At 34.5% G+C, this 19085-nt stretch overlaps 1 protein-coding gene and 1 pseudogene across 1 annotated transcript in view; one reads left to right on the top strand and one right to left on the bottom strand.

Moving 5' to 3' along the window:
• Positions 1-566: 566 nt before the first annotated feature.
• Positions 567-6451, bottom strand: LOC121319101 (annotated as a pseudogene).
• A 5251-nt stretch (positions 6452-11702) lies between these two features.
• LOC121319595 (transmembrane protein 178B-like) overlaps positions 11703-19085 on the top strand; it is a 199227-nt gene continuing 191844 nt past the window's right edge. Inside the window, exons 1-2 of the mRNA XM_041257185.1 lie at positions 11703-12274; positions 13238-14008. Of these exons, the coding sequence (XP_041113119.1) occupies positions 13627-14008 (382 nt within the window). The 5' untranslated portion in view covers positions 11703-12274; positions 13238-13626. The remainder of the gene's footprint in view (positions 12275-13237; positions 14009-19085) is intronic.

The following is a 19085-nucleotide window of genomic DNA, read 5'->3' as shown; positions in this document are numbered from 1 at the left end:
ATTAAATATTGGAGCATGAAAACTCAGAAACATTCATTGATTATAAATGTGAAAAAGATCTCTGATACATCTAGAGGTTAAAGACAACGTGGAAATAAAACAGTTACATTCACTGCACACTACCTGGAATGGAACTTTATTGTGCAATGTAACTGTATCAACTATAAAGAATAAGACAATAACTGAAAATATAACTTCAAAAGTCATGTGACCTCAATATGTCAGCCATATTAGCTCAGAAGTCATTTTCATGGTCAATAACACAAAGCATTATGGGTTATTATAATCCTGCAATTATGAGGTCACTGCCTAAAATTATTTTTAAAATACACGGTTTTGGAACTGTGGCAGTAACAGGTTTGGAAAAAAAACAGGAAAGGAGTCATTTTTCTTGAACGACACCCACGCTCTAACTTGAGCGAGATAATCACAAAATACACCACAGTACCAAGTATAAAAACAATATTTCCAAGCATTAGGTCTTTACTATCAGGAAAGCAAAAGGTTATATGGCAGGTGTTAGATTTTACCCGCAGAGTAAAATCTGAAAATTGGAAGCTGCCAGCTTAAATCGGTTAGGAGATATTAGCAGAAGTGCAGAGACGACGGGTTCACAAACTCAAACAAGCCTACAAGATGATTAATAATAAAAAAATAAAATAAAAAAAAACATTTCAAGTTACAAACTTACTTTTTAATATGTTACATTACAAAGTAGTGCTTTTGAATCTTATTTCAAAATTCAGATGAATATTACTATAATATATATATATATATATTTTTTTTTTGCTGAACAAAATGTATAACATAGCACAGGTTATACTGAAAAATCTCAGGGGAAGAAACCAAACACCAAAAAAGCCCACCAATTTAAGAACCTAAACATTCTCGTAGAACATGCTGTAGAACATGCTAGTCTGGTAAGTCGCTTTGGATAAAGGCGTCTGCTAAATAATAATAATAATAATAATAATAATAATAATAATACATTCTATTTTAGTGGTTAGCTTTTACATTACATTTAACCTGGCATCTTACGAAGGGCTGTTTTCTTTTAGAATACCATTCTGGTATACTAATCTATAAATGCCAAACACAAACATTAATTCAAAGAAATGTTCCGTTGCATATTTGTCCAGGCTTAAATCTTTTGATCAAGCCACTTTTAGGCCATTGATGCAGAGGTATTTCAACACAGCCTCATGACTGCAATTCTAGGGTCCATATCCCCAAATGTGAATCTCAGGCATCTCATATAATATCCATGTTACTTCTTCTTCATAGCTCTTTCCCTCTCCCTTCTTTGCCTTCCCCTTCCCACAAAGCTTTGAGTCTTCTCATCTCCTCTTTGAAATCTTCATGTTCATCTCTGTTTAAAGAAAAAAAAGAAAAACATAATATTTTTTAAAACAAACAATGGAGGTACTTGTAGGTTTTAAAACACTGAAATATACATTCAGATATTTGTTCATTCTAAAAAAGTAATTAAAGGCATTATATTGCTCAGAGACAGCATAGCAGCAGGGCCAGGGGACATGGCCCCTGTGTGTGTGCCTTTATTTTATAGCACAACATTACAATGTGTAACACATTAAAGTAGAAAATTTTCCCAGGAGTAAAGAATACGTTGTGTAGGCCTTACTTTACCCCAGTGAATTAACTACAAAAGAAAGGTTGACAAATAGCAGTTCAAGTTAAATGCTGTTTCATTTATTCACGTAATAAACAGTACATAAAATTGACACATTTTATTTATTTTTTACTTTTTTTTTCCATTCCTTGCCATTGCTGTTTCTTCTCAGTAAACAGTGGCCATAGATATGTTTTCATTAAGTAATAATAGGTTTACTTGTGCCTTTTTGTATCTGAACAAACAAACTGAAATTTACCTTTAAACACTTGAAATAAAACAAACATGGAGATGGTGTTGTAAAGAGAAAAGGAAAAAAAAACTCATCATTTTGGTTCTTGTAACAAAAAAAACAAAAAAAAAATATATATATATATATATAAAACATCTATATAACAATCTCTACAACTATTCCAGCAAGTTGGGGATTGTTTAAGCGACGCATTTCAGAAAAACGTGCTTGCCTTTTTTCTGAAATTCTGTCCCATGAGATTCTGGCTTGCTCTAAAGCAGCACAATGCGTTTTTGACCCAGATGTCCTTCCACGGAGGTCACTATGCGTACACATGCATAATCTGGTTTGTTTACTTTTTGCTGCTCTAAAACTTTGCCCAGTCCCTGTTGATGAGAAGCATCCCCACAGCATGATGCTGCCATCACCATACTTCACTGTAGGGATGGTGTGTTTTGAGGCATGGGCAGTGTTAGGTTTGCGCCACACATAGCGCTTTGAGTTTTGGCCAAAAAGCTCTATCTTGGTCTCATCTGACCAAAAAACCTTTTTCCACATCGCAGCTGGGTCACTCTCATGCTTTCTGGCAAACTCCAGACGTGCTTTCAGATGGTACTTTTTGAGTAACGGCTTCTTTCTTGCCACCCTCCCATACAGGCCAGTGTTATGCAGAGCTCTTGATATGGTTGACTGGTGCACCATTACTCCACTCCCAGCCACTGAACTCTGTAGCTCCTTCAAACTTGCCTCACTTATTTTCTTGTCTCATTTATACATTAAATATGTACTGCAGACTCAGCCACAGTAGTAAATTAAACGCCTCTCGGGGAGACTTGTTACACACACACATATATATATACAAGGCTGTAACCACCTATGAGGCACTCGAGGCATGTTCTTCAGTTAACATTATACTAATTATTATTTATTTATGCTTTTTTATACATTGCTTTGCTGCTAAATAATATGCATTTCATCCCCTATAAGTGCTCATAAATAAAAACCCCAAAACCCTAAATATCCACTCTGATGTATTTAGAAGAATTTGACTTTTGCATTTGAATTAAGTGGGATACTTTAGGGCTTATTTCAGACAGCGTGTGATTGACACTGTTAGTTAAGAGTTGTGTCGAGTTCATTGGGCTGCGGTTTGGAAGGAGCATCACAGCTGGTCAATCACATTAATAGAATTAAAATGCATATTCATGAGTATAAATCAGAGCACTGCCCAACAGCCTATCAACTGCAACCCTCATTGGAATGATGTGATTACAACTCATGCAGCTAAACTCTTTCCGTCTTGTGATCCCGCTTAAGCTAATTTTATTGCTGAATGTGATTTTGCAATTAATATCACACAAATCGTTATGTATGTAAGCAAACTTGTCTTCTCATTATTTAAATAATGGCATTACTGTTAAAATGATTTGTTTGACAGATTTCAAACTAAGTATAGTGTCTACAACAAATATTCTGGCTTTGCTACATTTCTCATGTTCTTTTAAATGTGAATATTGCAAAGAAAAAGCTACTTATTGTTATCTGTACAAAACCACACAGGTCCTGCAAATTTAGAACCTCAGGTACTCAATTCTATAATAGTATTTTATTCATCAGAAAAAAAAAAAACTGTTATCTAATCTTTTGTATGTATATAAACAACATGTAATAATGTGTGTGTTTGTATATATATATATATATATATATATATATATATATATATATATATATATATATATATATATATATATATATATATATTTGTGTAACTGAAGGTGAAGGGAAGTATGTTAGTTTACGACAGAGAAAAGCATTATTCCCCTATAAAAGAAGTGGGTAAAATAGACTGAAGTACGAGCGCGTTGACCACTAGAGGTCATCGGTCTGCAGATATCAGTCATCACCTGGGGCCGGTTTTTCAAAACATCGAAATGCGATCGGGATTACTGTGATGAGATTACGAAAATTAAATATGTGTCGTACTTTTAATCACGATTAAACGTTGCAATTGGATTTTTCAGAATTTAAAGAGATTACTTTGAGCAAAAATACCAGGATTATTGTGATCCTACTGCGGAGGTGGATTTAGCTTTTAAACGATATAACAGCGAGATTGTGTTTCAATTGTTACAGCACACACACACACACACACACACACACAATAGTGTATTATAATATAATATTTGCATATTTATTTAATGCTGCACTCCCGACCAACGAGGAAGACGATGACGATGACTAAAAACACATATCCATTTTTCAAGTTTTATTTTTATTCAGTTTAGCTCTGGTTTCCACCGTGCTGCATTTCTGTTCCGCTTTCAGTGTAATTGCGCCCATTCAAAACAATAAGATTCTAATTTTTTTGCCGCAAAATTTACCGCTTTCCGCTACTGCTCCCATTGTAATCAGACCTTTAATAATACAAAATATATTTGTCCTCTACAAAACTAAATTGAGTTGTTTAAATGTAAAGAACGACTAAATGTACAGCAGTCCTTCTCAATCTGTGGTCCGCCAGTTCCCTTCAGGTGGCCTGTTGAAAGGTTACAGAATTATGGAAAGGAAATGACAGCATAGTTTATAGATCCCATTGGAAACCCAAAATCTGAGACGTTAAAAACTCAGCTACAGAAGCAGGAAGAAAATGCATACATGGAGAATATCTCCAAGTTAAAAAAAAGTTCTAAAATCTCCGTCATACTACTTTTGTAGTGTGTAAAATTCTTTACAAGGGAGTTTTTGCGTACTGCGCTCACGTGCACTCCACACAGCAGCTTGTAAACTAAAGAGTGCTGTAACTATAATTGAGAAATGTGCATAAACATAAATGCATACAAAGGTATTCATTTTTTTCTAGGTAGAAACATTGGCAGAAATGCCTGTAATATAAATAACTAAATCATTGTAAATGTAAAACAAGAGAACAAAAAGCAGCATGTTGTGTATAAAATATGATATTTCTAACATTATTTTTTAAATTCACTTTGTTTTGCTACATAACTAAAAATAAACAGTTGCAGTGTAAGAAACCCTGAAGTTTGACATTTTCTGGGGTAAAGCAGGCTAGCTCGTACACTGCATGCAGAAGGTGTGGAGGTAGCTGTGTGTAGTGACTTCTTTAAAAGACCTTGGACATTTGGCGACACAGCTAACTATGGAGGGACTAAATACATTAAGTAATTGTGGAATAAATGTACCCTTAAACATCAGGCTCCTTTTAATGTGCTCAATCAGGGATATTAAAGTATTTAAAGTTGCATTTTGTAGACGGTGCAAATAAAAGCATTCCACATTAGTGAAGATTTCAGTCTTTTACTACCAGTGGCCATTGTAGAGGGCATTTTTTAATTAATGCTCAATCACACTGTTCTGGTATCAATGTGGAAGTCGTGTAATTTGAAGACAGAACCATTTAATGTACAGAGGATGATAAAAAAAAAAATGTATTCTTGCAATAACGAAAGCAGTCTTTCTTACTCCACTTAAACAGCAACTTTAACGACAATGTATAATTTTCCTTTAATGCCATTTACAGTTTTATATACAGTAACTCAGTAAGAGACCTGATATTCCCTCTATGCAATGTATTTAGTTTTACTTTCAGTTCTTCAGATCAATTTGTTATTTAACATTGTCAGTTTCCCTGTACAATTTATTACTTTATGTATTTATTTAATTCCTGTCTCCTACTGGAATGAAATTAAATAGAATAAATAAATAACGTGCAGTTCACATGTTCATGCTTTTAGACTGTATAAAAAAGTATAAGTTCAGAAATGTATTAATATATTACAATACTAATGAGTATATTTACATTATCATAAGCCACCACAGCAACCACTAGGTAATATAAATATGGGTTTAGATTATTTTTAATTCGTTTCTCAATGTTAATTCATCTTCACATGTCTCTGTCAAACCATTATTTCAATAAATACCCTAATTCCTACCTGAAGAGCCCCAGGAATCTAAGCTTCCTGGTCAGCGCGTAATAAGTTTTGTGCTGTGGATACCAGTCGTACACCTCCTTCTTCAGTGCCATAGGCTGCTCCCTGAACAGCTCGACCACCTTCATCGACTTGCTATCCGTGGGTCGACATCTCACTCTCCGTGCTGAGTGAGCAGGTCAGATAAACAAGGAGGCAACATTACTTAGGTAATAATAATAATAATAATAATAATAATAATAATAATAATAATAATAATAATAATAATAATGTCGTAGTCATTATATAAGAATACGTTCTCATATTTTCTGGTTTTAATATTTAAACCTTTTTTCTGTTTGTAGTATTCACAGTTCTGAAAATGTAAATTCCAGTATTTTCAATCGAGACTATCAATAATACATTTTCACGTGGCCCTCCACTTTATGCATTCATTCGCATGCTTTTCGTATAAAAATAGACACGGGTATCGTATTTCTTTCTATGATAATGATAAAAAAATAATAATATTGCAAGAAATAAGATAATACATAATTACTCACAATTGACCTTATTCAAGCTCACCGGTAAAGGTTCGACCACTAAAACTGCTCTGATAAAAACAAGAGCCTTCTTGTTTTTGGTTCCGCCCCAGTCAAGGTGTCAGATAAAGTTCCGAGTATCACAATCATACAGTGCATTGCTGCATTTGACTCAATTTGTACCCAGGTTCCGGGATCAAGGCCTTGCTAGCATTTATATATAATATATATTCTATATTTGTTATTATCATATCTATAGTTTATATATATATATATATATTATATGTCCATGCAAAGACAGGGACACTCCAAGAAGACTGCAACATAATTGATACAGAGGATACAAAAGGGATATCTCATATTCCAATGGAAATACGCAATAAAAATATAACAATTTAAACGTAACTATCAATAAAACAAATGCGCACACATACAAACGTGAATCTCATTCTGTGACTAAAATTAAGGATACTAAGTACATTAAATTAAAATAAAATAAAACATATTAATTTAATTAACTTAACAAATAGGTTAAATCACACTAAGGACATATATCATCTTGTCTTTCTGATTTCTAAAATTTCACAAGATTTGGGAAAATTAGCTTGACAGGGTGAGGATTAGCCTGTAGTATCGGGTTTATGTCTCAGTGTGAATACGTCACCTACCAGCCCTGCTGCTGCCTTCCACGTTGCACGCCACAGTATTATTATAAACATGTTATAACCAAAGTTCCCACTAGGTGGAGATACAGACTTTTATATTGAAAATCATACACCTAAGAAAATACACTGAAACAAACTTCACCTGAAATTTACAGTATCTGAACTAAAATGGGCATTCATCTTCTCAAGTTAATCATTGTTAAAGATGCACTGTTGCACAATCATGTTAATGTTTAATTTCTAGGGTGGATGTTTACTGCATTCTTCTATAGTTTAGTCTTCCAATCTTTGTTAAAAACTATAAATTGTTAGTTTACCAGTTTGTTTACATTACCTAGATAGTTTAATCTGTGGTTAAATTGTTCCCTTCTTAAAGCTTTCTGCCAGCCACATTGTCACGCTGTGAACTAAACTGCATCCTTGTGCTACTACCTACAACTCCAAGGGGGTATGGATAACAAATATAAGTTTGGTTTTACATCAGAAAAGGACAATCAAAATGACAATAAAGGGAAACACCTATTAATATTTTTTACAGGAAATATCTATAACGGTAATATTTTAAACAAGCTTTTTAAATATAAAATAGCACCAACTTTATTACCTTACAGTAAAATTTGAAGTACATATGAGACTAAAACCATTATTGTTCAGTATATAAGAATGCATATCTATTCATCATCATTGTCACGCTCTTGAAACCTAACAGTTCTTAAAGTAGATTGTAGGGCTGCTAGACATTTTGTAAGAAAACACTCAGTTCGGCACAGATGGCAAAATAAGTCAAGTCTTTGAATCAAGTAAAAGAGCTTTATTATAATTCCCCCATATGGATTTCTTAAAAGTAATCATAGCAAACAGCATTAAGCAAAATAACAATCATCAATGAGAGAGAGAGAGGAGAGAGAGAGAAAAAGAGGGAAAGAGAGAGAGAAAGAGAAAGAGAGAGATGGAGAGAGTTAAACACTTACAGATATGAAGAAGTCAAAGTATACCTCTTGCAGGTTCAAAGATTGGAATCTAAACCCTCTCCTGTCCTAATCGTGAAGCTCTTGCACTCTGGGCAATGTTTTCAGCAGGCTCAATGGATCACCTGTTTAGCTATTATTTAATCACTGCTTGCATTACTTTTTAAGTTCCACTTTCTAAGTGATCAGTGAAATTCTGAACTCAAACTTATACCTTTTTTTATTGGTTCTGCTTTTATGGTTTGTTGTCAGTGCACTCTTTATAAGCTTGTTCTATCCACAAGGAAATTCTAACTTAAAATATTTGTTTATTTATTTATTTTAATTGCTGCAATAACCACATTCTGGAACTTCCTCTCCGAACAGCTGTTCAGACTCAAAAACAGGTAGGTCAAAAAGCCAACGATTAGGACATTGAAAAGAACCATTCAGCTTCATACTTTCTCCATCTAGGTCATAGCTTGTGACATCATAGTATGAAAAAAGATGTTGGGTAAGCTAATTTTAAAAAGTAATCATTTATAATTACTAATTACAGTTACAGTTGCAAATAATTACTTCTCAGGCATAATTTAAATTTTACAGAGCTTTTTTTTCAGTTTGGTCACATTGCAGGTCAAAGAGGTTGTTCCCTCCTCTGTTCAACATTTCCTAGAAAGATGCTATACTGTAAAAAGAACATTCATGTGACGTATAAGGTTTGATTTGCACTTAACCCTTTAAACTCCGGTATATGTGATTTTGCCCGCTAGCAGGCCACTTACCTTTTGCTTTGTAGCTCCAACCAGGAACCTCTGTCAGTGATGATTCTTTGTTTGTTCCAAAGGAGAAGAGTCAGGCTTTAATTCAAGACCAAATGATGCGATACTCAGCCAAATAAGGATTTTACAGCCGTGCACATTAAAAAAACAAAAAAACAAAAAAACAAACAAAAAAAAAACACTTTTGCCAATAAAAATCTAAAATTGCAAACAATGTTTGCATTCTGGTATTTTGGTCATTTTTGAAATTTTGTGTGGAACTTGCCAACATATAGGACTATCACATATACTTTTCAAAAAACGATATACATGTTTTCATGGTTTATTTTACAAAAAATTGATTATTTTTATAAATGCATTTTTTTTTTTCTTCACATTTTCTCGTCTGTGAGAGTCTAGGAAGCACTTTATTTATATTTCAACATAATATGAAATAAAAATTTGTGCTTTAAATTTTGTTATACATAACATGCTTCTAGGACATTCAGAAATGTATTTTTACAGGGGAAAGGCAATTTAGCAACAATAGGCGAAAATTGCTTGGAGTGTAAAGGGTTAACAATGGTTAAGGTCCAACTTCAAAAAGTGACTTACTACCTTCTAATGCCACTTGTACTGACTTGAAAGCAATGGAAAATCAGACTTGTTGTTTTCATCAGCATGAGATTGGGATCAAATCCATTTAATTTGGGCCTCTGTCGACCCAGTAATACCACATTTCCACCCGGACCATGAAACCAGTCTGTAAAACTCAATCTCATCTCGTTTCAATAGTAAACTAGGACTGCAACTGATTCCATCTGCAACTGACAATCCAATCTGAAACCAGGCATTACATAAGTCAAACATAACCTCTGTACTGTTGTTGTTGTTTTTTTGTATGGTTACTATTTATTCATTAATTCACCATCTTGAATTATTTCTCAGTATAATATATTCACAGCTTTCATGTAAAGCCAATTTTTTTTTTTTTTTTTTTTTTTTTTCTGCAGTAGGAGATTTAAAACCTGCATCTCACATTCAGTGCTTTGGACACATTTGTTAACTTCTACCATGAGCATGAGTTGGGGAAATCAATTTGATTGAAGTCAGATTTCAAACCGCTTTCAAGTCAGTCCCAGTGGCAAATGGAAATGTGACATTAGGATTGCAGGATGGCAGAACTCCATCTCTCTTTCTATCACTGATGGTAGAAGATACTTAATGAGTGTCCAATGCAAAAGATACAAGAGGCAATTTGGACCATCAGGAAAATATTGGATGCTGGTGAATTAAATGAAGGGTCTGGTTTCCAAAAGCTACTTAAACCTAACCAACATCACAAGAGCATACAAAACTGCAATGTTTCCCAAACCTCTACATGTCTCAGAACTTTCTTGAACTCCTGAGAGTCTTTAGTCCTTTAGACACCCAAGAAGACTGAATTTGTTCTTCTCAATTGCACTTGTAAGTGATAGTTGAAAAACAAGGTATTTGGGAAATTAAGATACACACCAAGATAAATCAGAAGCAGTAGCACCTTACTAGAAAGAATAATCTTGAAATGTAAAGTACAATTGTTATAAGGAAGGTGCTCCAGTTAGTACTTGGATGCAGAACCTCAAAGAAAAATCAGGTGCTGCAGAAAGATGGACACCTTTTGAAAAAGAGCAGGGATGTTGATGTATGAATCCCAATACAGGCAAACAAAATGGTGTCTTAGCTAAATTTCACTGACTAATTCTAAGAAAGTCTGGCTTCATCCATGAAATGTTGCACCTTAATGGCTCTATGATGCTTAAATATCTTCTAATGCTGATAATCATCATCATCAAATTCTAACTTTTACCATACGGTTTCTTTGCCAAATCATCTCTGAAAGTACAACGATAGACAGCATGCCTCTGTTGGGCACAGGTCCCCAAACTGTGAATTTAAAAATTGTTAACTCATTGCCCTGCCCTTTATGGTTATGAGATGGTTATTGGTATAGATTTTTGGTGGATATTTTGACTCACGGGATATTTTGACTCGTGGAATAAAAGGGATATTTACTTTTTCAATATATTACATTTGTATTTGTTTAGCATTGTCCTTCTTCAGCCTCTTCTAAAAGCTGAATATCTGTGGTGATAAAAATGACCATGTACAGAATGCAGCTGTAATGTTTGTCTTTTTTTTGTGTCTAACTCACAGTCACAGGGGTAGCAGAAATTAAAGATGGTATAAAGTGACTTTATTTGCACAAATTTGTGAATGAAAAACAAAAATCAATACTACAACCACCCGATAAAATTAAACTACTACTACTTATTCTCTAAAATTGTGGAACATGTAACTACTGAATACTGTTTATAGTAAATGTCTGTAAATGTCTAGGAAACATACACTAAACAGGCAAAATATAAATCAATAAGGCCTTGAGCAACCTGCTTAACTTGGATTATTAAAAAAAGCATAACTTTGTGCAAAAATGTAAAGATACAGTACACTCCATGAATAAAGCGGATGTACAGCCATTCATTGCAAAAAATATATATATATATATATATATATATATATTATTGTAGCAACTGTATTAACAGTGTATGTAATATAACTGTTTTTGATGCTTTACCCCAACAGGTTTTGTAAACTAAACTCAGTTAACTTGAAGTACCTCTTGAGATACATACTTTTGAACAGGGGATCAGTATTGACAGTCTGTCCCTTCATGAGTACACTGTAACACTGATTCATGGCTATTAACATATCAGTATCAGTAACATAGAACATATGTTCACTGGAACTGGTAGACCTATAGGCCTATATGAATATGTGATGCCCTGTTTTTATCACATCACACAAAGAACATCAATCATGCAAAACTATTTTTTGAACCCAATAATTAAAATGAAACCAGTTATGGCATTTAGTTGTTTCTTTTCTTTTTGGATGCTGATGCAGTATGTGGCTTTAAGAGGGTAGTTTAAGAGATGAGGCTCACGTTGTCACAATGACATCACCCACTGGCTCTTCTTGGTTAGAATCGTCTGGGTTGTGCAATTCAGCTTGAATTGCACTGCTTAAACACAGAAAAAAGGAGGGATATTGTTTTAGTTAGACACCAGAACGAGTAGTTTTATAAACAGAAACTCCATGGTTTCTCGGTCTATCTCTGACGAACAGGGAGGTTTACACATGTAATTGTACGTCATAGGAATAAACTGCTTTTTTAAGGACTGTATTTATTTTATGGACGCTTGTGTGAGGATAAGGGAATAAGATATTATCATGTAAATAAAACTGCTGTGGTCGGTATATTCAAATCAAACACAATAGAATGAATTAATGCAGGCTTCACAGTCTGACATTTGGAATAAACGAGTAAGCTGGTCGGTTTGTAAACAAGCTGTCAGTTAAAATACCGTTCACAGTTCATTCATTAGCAAACGGTGGTTTTCCTACAAGCAGCGTTGACTTTTCTAAAAAAAAAAAAAAAAAAAAAAAAAAAAAAAAAAGCTATATATCTATATATTTCAGACGTAGTAAGATACATGACCGGCTTATGTGAAATCGTCAAGATTTGGTGAGTTTTATAAACAAAAATATGTTGTTTAAAATTATCTATCTATCTATCTATCTATCTATCTAGCTGCATACTTTAATCATACAAACAAAACAAAAATATGTTGTTTAAAATTATCTAGCTAGCTAGTTGCATACTTGAATCATACCTTTTGCATGTCGTTACCCTTGTGTGGTTGTGTTGATTTAATACTAACGTATGTCTACCCTATCAAAATATGTTTATGATTCAGACTATACAGGTAAAATTGCATGTGCTGTGTTTTTTTTTTTTTTTTTTTTTTTTTAAATCCTGTTTGTGGTGGACTAGTATTAAACAATGTAATGTTTTTTCATCACGTAAAAAGTAGTGCATTTTTACTGAATACTGTAAAAGTTGTACTTCGTATGACCACAACTGTGTGTGTGTGTGTGTGATGTATTTTCTATGACAACCACACACAGGGCATATTTGGTTGTACGAACTATTGACTTCCATACGACTTGACGTACTTGGGTTTGCCCTTCCCCTCCACCCCACCAAACTCGTGGTGATCTAGTTGTTTTCTCTTATGCGAGACAAAAAAACACAAGAAACGGGGTGTGACTGCACTGTGACTGCCACTCTTGATTGCAAGACGAAGAATGACCCCCCCCCCCCGTACATCTGTTTTTGCTCTATAACACTGACGGTGAGAACAGTCTACATTATCTGCTGTGAACTATACGGCTTCTGCTTCGGGTTACTGCAGTAGACAACCCGCCTAACATTAAACAAATAGCTTGGCTACAGGCTGAGAATCAATTCATGTGACAGACCTTTGGTGCGGAATTTTAAACCTCACTCCTAAAACTGCACCCACCCCTTCCCCGAAAATACAACAGCAAAAAAACAAAAACAAACAAAAAAAGCACGTATGCCATACATCATTTGTTCTTATCAGCTGTATATTGTTTTTTTCTTTCTCCTACTCTCTGTTTAAAGGTGCTGATCGTTCAAACTGATATATGGGGTATTTATTCAAACAGCCCATATGTGTGGATATTTCTATTTCATCTGCCTGCTAACTCGCTGAAAAAGGCCGAGAGTGGATTTTAAACGGAGTGAGATACGCAGCTTTTATATATATATATATATATATATATATATATATATATATATATATATATATATATATATATACACACACAGCTCTCAGGACCCACAGATCAAACACGGATTTAGTTAACACATCCTGTTTGAATTCACCAATGTTTTTATTTTCCGAATGATGGTATTACTATCGGTCCCGACATTGTGATGCACTGAATAATTCAATGCGAGTGCACGCAGAGGAGCTGTCTAGTCTGCGGTGGTGCTGATGCGGCTTGACCATGGCTGCAGGAAAGTTGCTCCTCTACTCTGGCCTTTCTCTCGCCCTCTGCGCATTGGGCATGCTCGCAGTGGCTATCTGCTCCGATCACTGGTACGAAACCGACGCCAAGAGATACAGGGAAAGGTGCAAGAGCTTCAGCAGCAGGAGGAACGACCCGGGCTTTATATACATCCCCAACAACAGCCTTCCACTGAGGGCTAGCAGATCGAAACTGGGCAGCTGGGAAGAAAAGTTGCTGTTGGCGAGAAATCGGAGGCAGCTTTTTGCCATGAGCGCAGCAGACGAGTGTAGCAGGCAATATAACTCCACCAACATGGGGCTCTGGACCAAATGCCATCGACTAGGGTTCGACCAGGATATGGAGGACCTAATTGCCAAAGGTAAGGCTTACCAAATGTGCTTCTATGGTTTCTTTTGTGACTTTTAGCACAAAGAATCTGATTGCTCCTATATTTCCTTTTTGCTACAGTTTTTGTTTTTAATGGATTGGTTTTTAGTGGGTTATGCCATTTGCTTAATAGTGCCAATCAAATAAACAATGTAGTAAGCACATTGAGTTATTATTTATTTAATAAAATGTTAGTGCTTGCTTACCAGATACCATTGGCACAGTATCATCTGTTCTCGACTATGAATGTAGAATCCAAACGTTGTCTACTGAAAATGTGAGGTTAAAGAATAAAAGAGAAAAGTGAATTTGTCTGGGGTGACAAAGTAATTCTAAGTTGTATGGACATTACCAGTTGAAAGTGAAATATGTCAATTTAAGAGTTGGAAGTTATGGCATTAGTTGAGTTCTATAAATATTGTACTTTGTGTGTGTGTGTGTGTGTATCTATATATAAAACACACACACACACACACACACACACACACACACACACACACACACACACACACACACATACAGACCAGTAAATGTACATATGGCACTGTAAAGTAAAATGTTAATTACGCATCACAGATTATTCTACTGATGTATTTTCTGTGTGTGTCAGAAGGCACCTGTTTTACGCAGAGTGGCTAGTGAATGGGCAGTCAGCAGCTGTTTGTTTCAACTTTGCTGATGCTACTTATATTACCTTAATTCTCAAAGGAGTGTTTATATTTCAATATAGAAGAGATGACACCCTCTTCTTGTCTGCAATCATTTGGGAAATGTATTCCAGTGGCTGAATGAAGCCTTTTCAAAGATCAGAAGATAAAAATAAACAGCCATATGATAAATAATATTATGTCTCTATGTCCAACTGTTTAGATAACATATTTCTATTCTATATTTGTGAATTACATTTTTTATTTTCTTAAGTCGTATAAAAAAGGAGTGCAAGGTGTTACAATTTAATGGACCATTGCTCAGTTATTACTGCCTCTAATTCCTTCATCATCTTTGAAACTATTCAAAAAATGTCAAACTTTTTATACTGGGACAGTAATTCCGAAGCTTTCATATTCTTTTCCCATGATGATATAATACTATGCATTTACCATCGTTTACAAATGGGAGGCTTTGTGAAGTATGTTTTTCAAAACTGTAGTGTCCAGGATTTGGAATCCCAATGGAAGTGTAAAACAGAGGGATTGTATTTACAATATAATACAGAATAAATATACAGTACATGGACACATGCATACAAAACACGCACTAAATGTTTTTAGAAAGAAGGTAACCAAGCAGTCTATTCAAATATTTGAAACAAATAATATCGTGAGCAAAGAAAGCACCCTAGTCAAAAAATATGAATCAATAAGAATTAGCATTGTTAATGATGTTCCTAACACACTATGTAGCACTTTGATAGGGATACGTTGTTTTTTTTTTTGTTTGTTTGTTTTTTTTAAAGAAATATTCTTACTATTGGCATGCTTTGATCTTCACTGGAAACCATGCCTTCTTCATTCTATTCAAATCATATGCTAATATATGTTTTCAAGCCTGTTAGCCTTGCCTGCTCTCAATGGAAGGCTTTTCAATGCAAGTTCCACGTTGGTACAAAAGGGAGAAAAAATGAATAATTCTTCACTGGAGTAACAGAACCACTCATAAAATAACAAAAGAAATGTAAACATATATAGATATTAAAATATTTGAAATCCATTAAAAAAGTTCCCTTTTCCAAATGTTGAGTTAGTGATTACTGAGTCATCTTTGTAAGTACCACAACTTAAAAACTGCATTTACTTCCAGTCCAGGCCCAATAACTATGTTTCACAAGATGTTTGATTGTTTTAGTAAATAAAAACACAGCATCCCCAGTGACAAACTAATGTGTTATAACATTAGCAAATGGTGAAGAGACTTTCAGAAAATGATTGTTCTAATAATATGTCTTTTGAGATTTGACAGCTGATAAACATAACTAGCATTTGGCACACTTGCACATTATCGGACACACGTGGAACATCATCAGGAAAGAAGTCATGTAATACGTAATAAAGAAAAGTTGTTTGTCAGACTGCTTGAGGTAACATTTGAACGAGCAATAATTGGTGTATTGTCAAATGCAAAGTTCATATCAAGTTCAGAGTATTTTTTTCTTAAAATATTATTACATTATATAATCTATCTATCTATCTATCTATCTGTCTATCTTCACATGCATACAAACAGAATGACTGCGGGCAGGATATCTATTGCCACATGCATTGGGACTTTGATCCAACTCAGACCCCTTACTTAATACATACTGTGGTATCCCTGAATAGCTTATCATGTAATATATGTACAACATTTTAAGTGATCTCATAAGTTTAGTGGTACCCCAAAATGTTATCCAATTTTAAGAATGTAGAAAAGTAGGGGTGGAGTTTTTATTACCCAGTTTTTTTACACTTAGGTCCCTTGCGCTCTAAATATCTTGGCATCCCTGAATAGATAATTGTATCCTGTTTAAATATATGCAAAAGATTTAAATAAAAAAAAATCTATGATATGTGAAGGCTACTTGCACATTTTGCCAGAGATGTTTAAAAATCTTGCAAATACAACATTGGTATCTTAAACCCAGCACCTAGTAATATAAAAAAAGTGCCATTGAACTAAAAAAAGATGCTCTCTTTTTTTTAACTTTACAGACGTTGAGAAAAACATCTAGTGAAATGTTTGTCATTCAATTCACAAAATTTATTTTGATATTTCAGAATTGTGACTTTTTCACAGAATGACGTTACATTAAATCTATGTTATAAAAATACTATTTGCGGCAGGGCTAAAGTCTTTAATATATACAGGTTGTGGGGGAATGTAAGGCTAGCAGGGATGGGGTTAAATCTATCCCTGCCAGCAATCACAGGTGTTGCCATCCCCCAATTAGGTAACTGGCGATAATTAGGGAGTGGCCACATGTATAAAAGGAAGAAGAAATCCTTCCTCAAGTGGAAGAGTTTCTGCTATGGTGTTTGTATTGTTGAGGAACATAATAGTGAGGGCTAATGTGCAGACTACATGTCATTGTTTTGTTTAACCCTTTGTTTTGGCCCTTGTGCCTTTTTCTTTGCTCCTTTGTTAGTAAATGTGTGCACCAGCACTTAAACGGCAGTTTTCTGTCTCTGGATCTCATTCCTGCCGGTAACAGCTTGGGTCATGACGCTACCCTGTTTTATTTTTTTTTCTTTTAGATAAGTGTGATGGTTTTTTGGCATTTAGCCAGGTATGAAGCTGCCCAGATTTAATGCGCTTGATTGTTAGGTGCATCTGTATCCAAGCAATTCCAACTTCCTGATGTTCCATGAGTATCCAACACGGCTTCAGGGGTTATTCTGGAGGTGCTTTGTTATTTTTCGAATGAAGAAAATCCACAAACCATAAACTGCAACAGCCATTTACTGGTGTCTTTTTATTTATTTATGTATTTATTTATTTATTTATTTATTTATACCTAATGAGTTTCTGAAACACTTCAGTGAATGTAATTTACACCTGGAACATTGTCTATTTTAGCCAGGTAAACAGCATGGCTTCTGACTTAGACCACTGAAACAGGGGTTTACAAGTACTGTTACTGAGAACTGATTTTAGCTCATAAAATAATTACATAAATCTTACCTGGTTTGCTTTCCAGTGGCTACAAAGGTTTCAAATGTGCAGTTTTCAAAAAAAAAAAAAAAAAAAAAAAAAATGTTATCCGTTTCTGTGCCGTATTCTCAATGTATCTATTACATTGCACTTCCTGGATCATTTCATTCAAATGGGGAACAGCTGGTTATTTAATGACAGGGAAAAAGCCATTGAAGGGGTGGGGACAATTTCACACTCCAGGAGAAATTACTAAGCAAGTGTAACACTGAAAGTATGGCTTGCAAATGGAGATTTCTTTCACCGTATATCATGTTTCAAAATAATAAAAAATAGATGGTTATTAGAACATGTGTTTCTTTCAAAATTGGGCATTTAATGCAAATACAATGAATGGAAGTTAAGTTAATTTGTTAGCCATAATCGCTTAAAAATTTGTGAACCAAGGATTTGAACATCTAACAGTACGTGTGTGTGTGTGTGTGTATGTAATGCATTTTGTATATACCAATATAGAAGATGACAGAGCATTCTATTCATTGAAGGATGTTGGCATTTAGATCCACCAGTGTTTTGAATAAAATATACCCTTCACAAATAGACATTCATTTTATAAAATGCAACGTTATTTCAAATAAAGGCAGGAAACAGGTTTGAAAATCCGCCCCTACACTATGTTAGCTGCAGTAGCATTGCCACTGCTTCCCTTATACTTGTGAAGTTTAACTTTTCATTTCTAATACATTTTTTTGTCACTTTGACATGTCTCTTGACAGGACAACTCTTTAGAGCAACCATCTATAATTACCCATATACTTTGATTCCTGGACAGACCATTATCAAAGACAGACCCTTATCAAAGTTTCTCATAATAAAAGCATGGCAAAGTATAATAAAGCATAGTGAAGGTGTGGTAAAGCATGTTAAACAACATGGCAAAACTCTGTAAATTATGGTACATGTATAGTATAAAAAAATGCAGAATTAACATGCAAATATGCTGTGGTAAACTTAAGGACTGGGTTCTAGCGTCTAGATTTAACAGTGAACATGGAAACACGTGTCACTTGGCCCACCAGCACTAGATGGAAAAAAATACATGTTTTAATTTCCAAAAAGTCCCATTTCAGAATCTAGCCTAGCTCTAGCCCTCGGCAACATAAACCCAGCTGAACAACAACCCTCAGTGGGCTACCTAAACATGTCTTCAATCTCTTAGCCTTTGGCCAACTGCATACTGAAATGGCTAGCTGTTTTAACATTTACTCCAGAGTAATTGATAGGTAAGGATTTAATATATTTATATTTTGTCAATAACTAAAATTCTAAACTCTAAAATGAACACCAAACAATCAATCGCAGGCATTTTTAATTGAGTCCATTGGTCCAATACAATGGGGCATGAGGCTTTATCACTTTTGTAACAAGCATGAAAGCGCATT

Source organism: Polyodon spathula, chromosome 8 (assembly GCF_017654505.1).
Source record: "Polyodon spathula isolate WHYD16114869_AA chromosome 8, ASM1765450v1, whole genome shotgun sequence".
NCBI classification, from domain to species: Eukaryota; Metazoa; Chordata; class Actinopteri; order Acipenseriformes; family Polyodontidae; genus Polyodon; species Polyodon spathula.
Note: the sequence above shows the minus strand (reverse complement) of the source record. Positions and strands in the feature narration are given on the sequence as shown.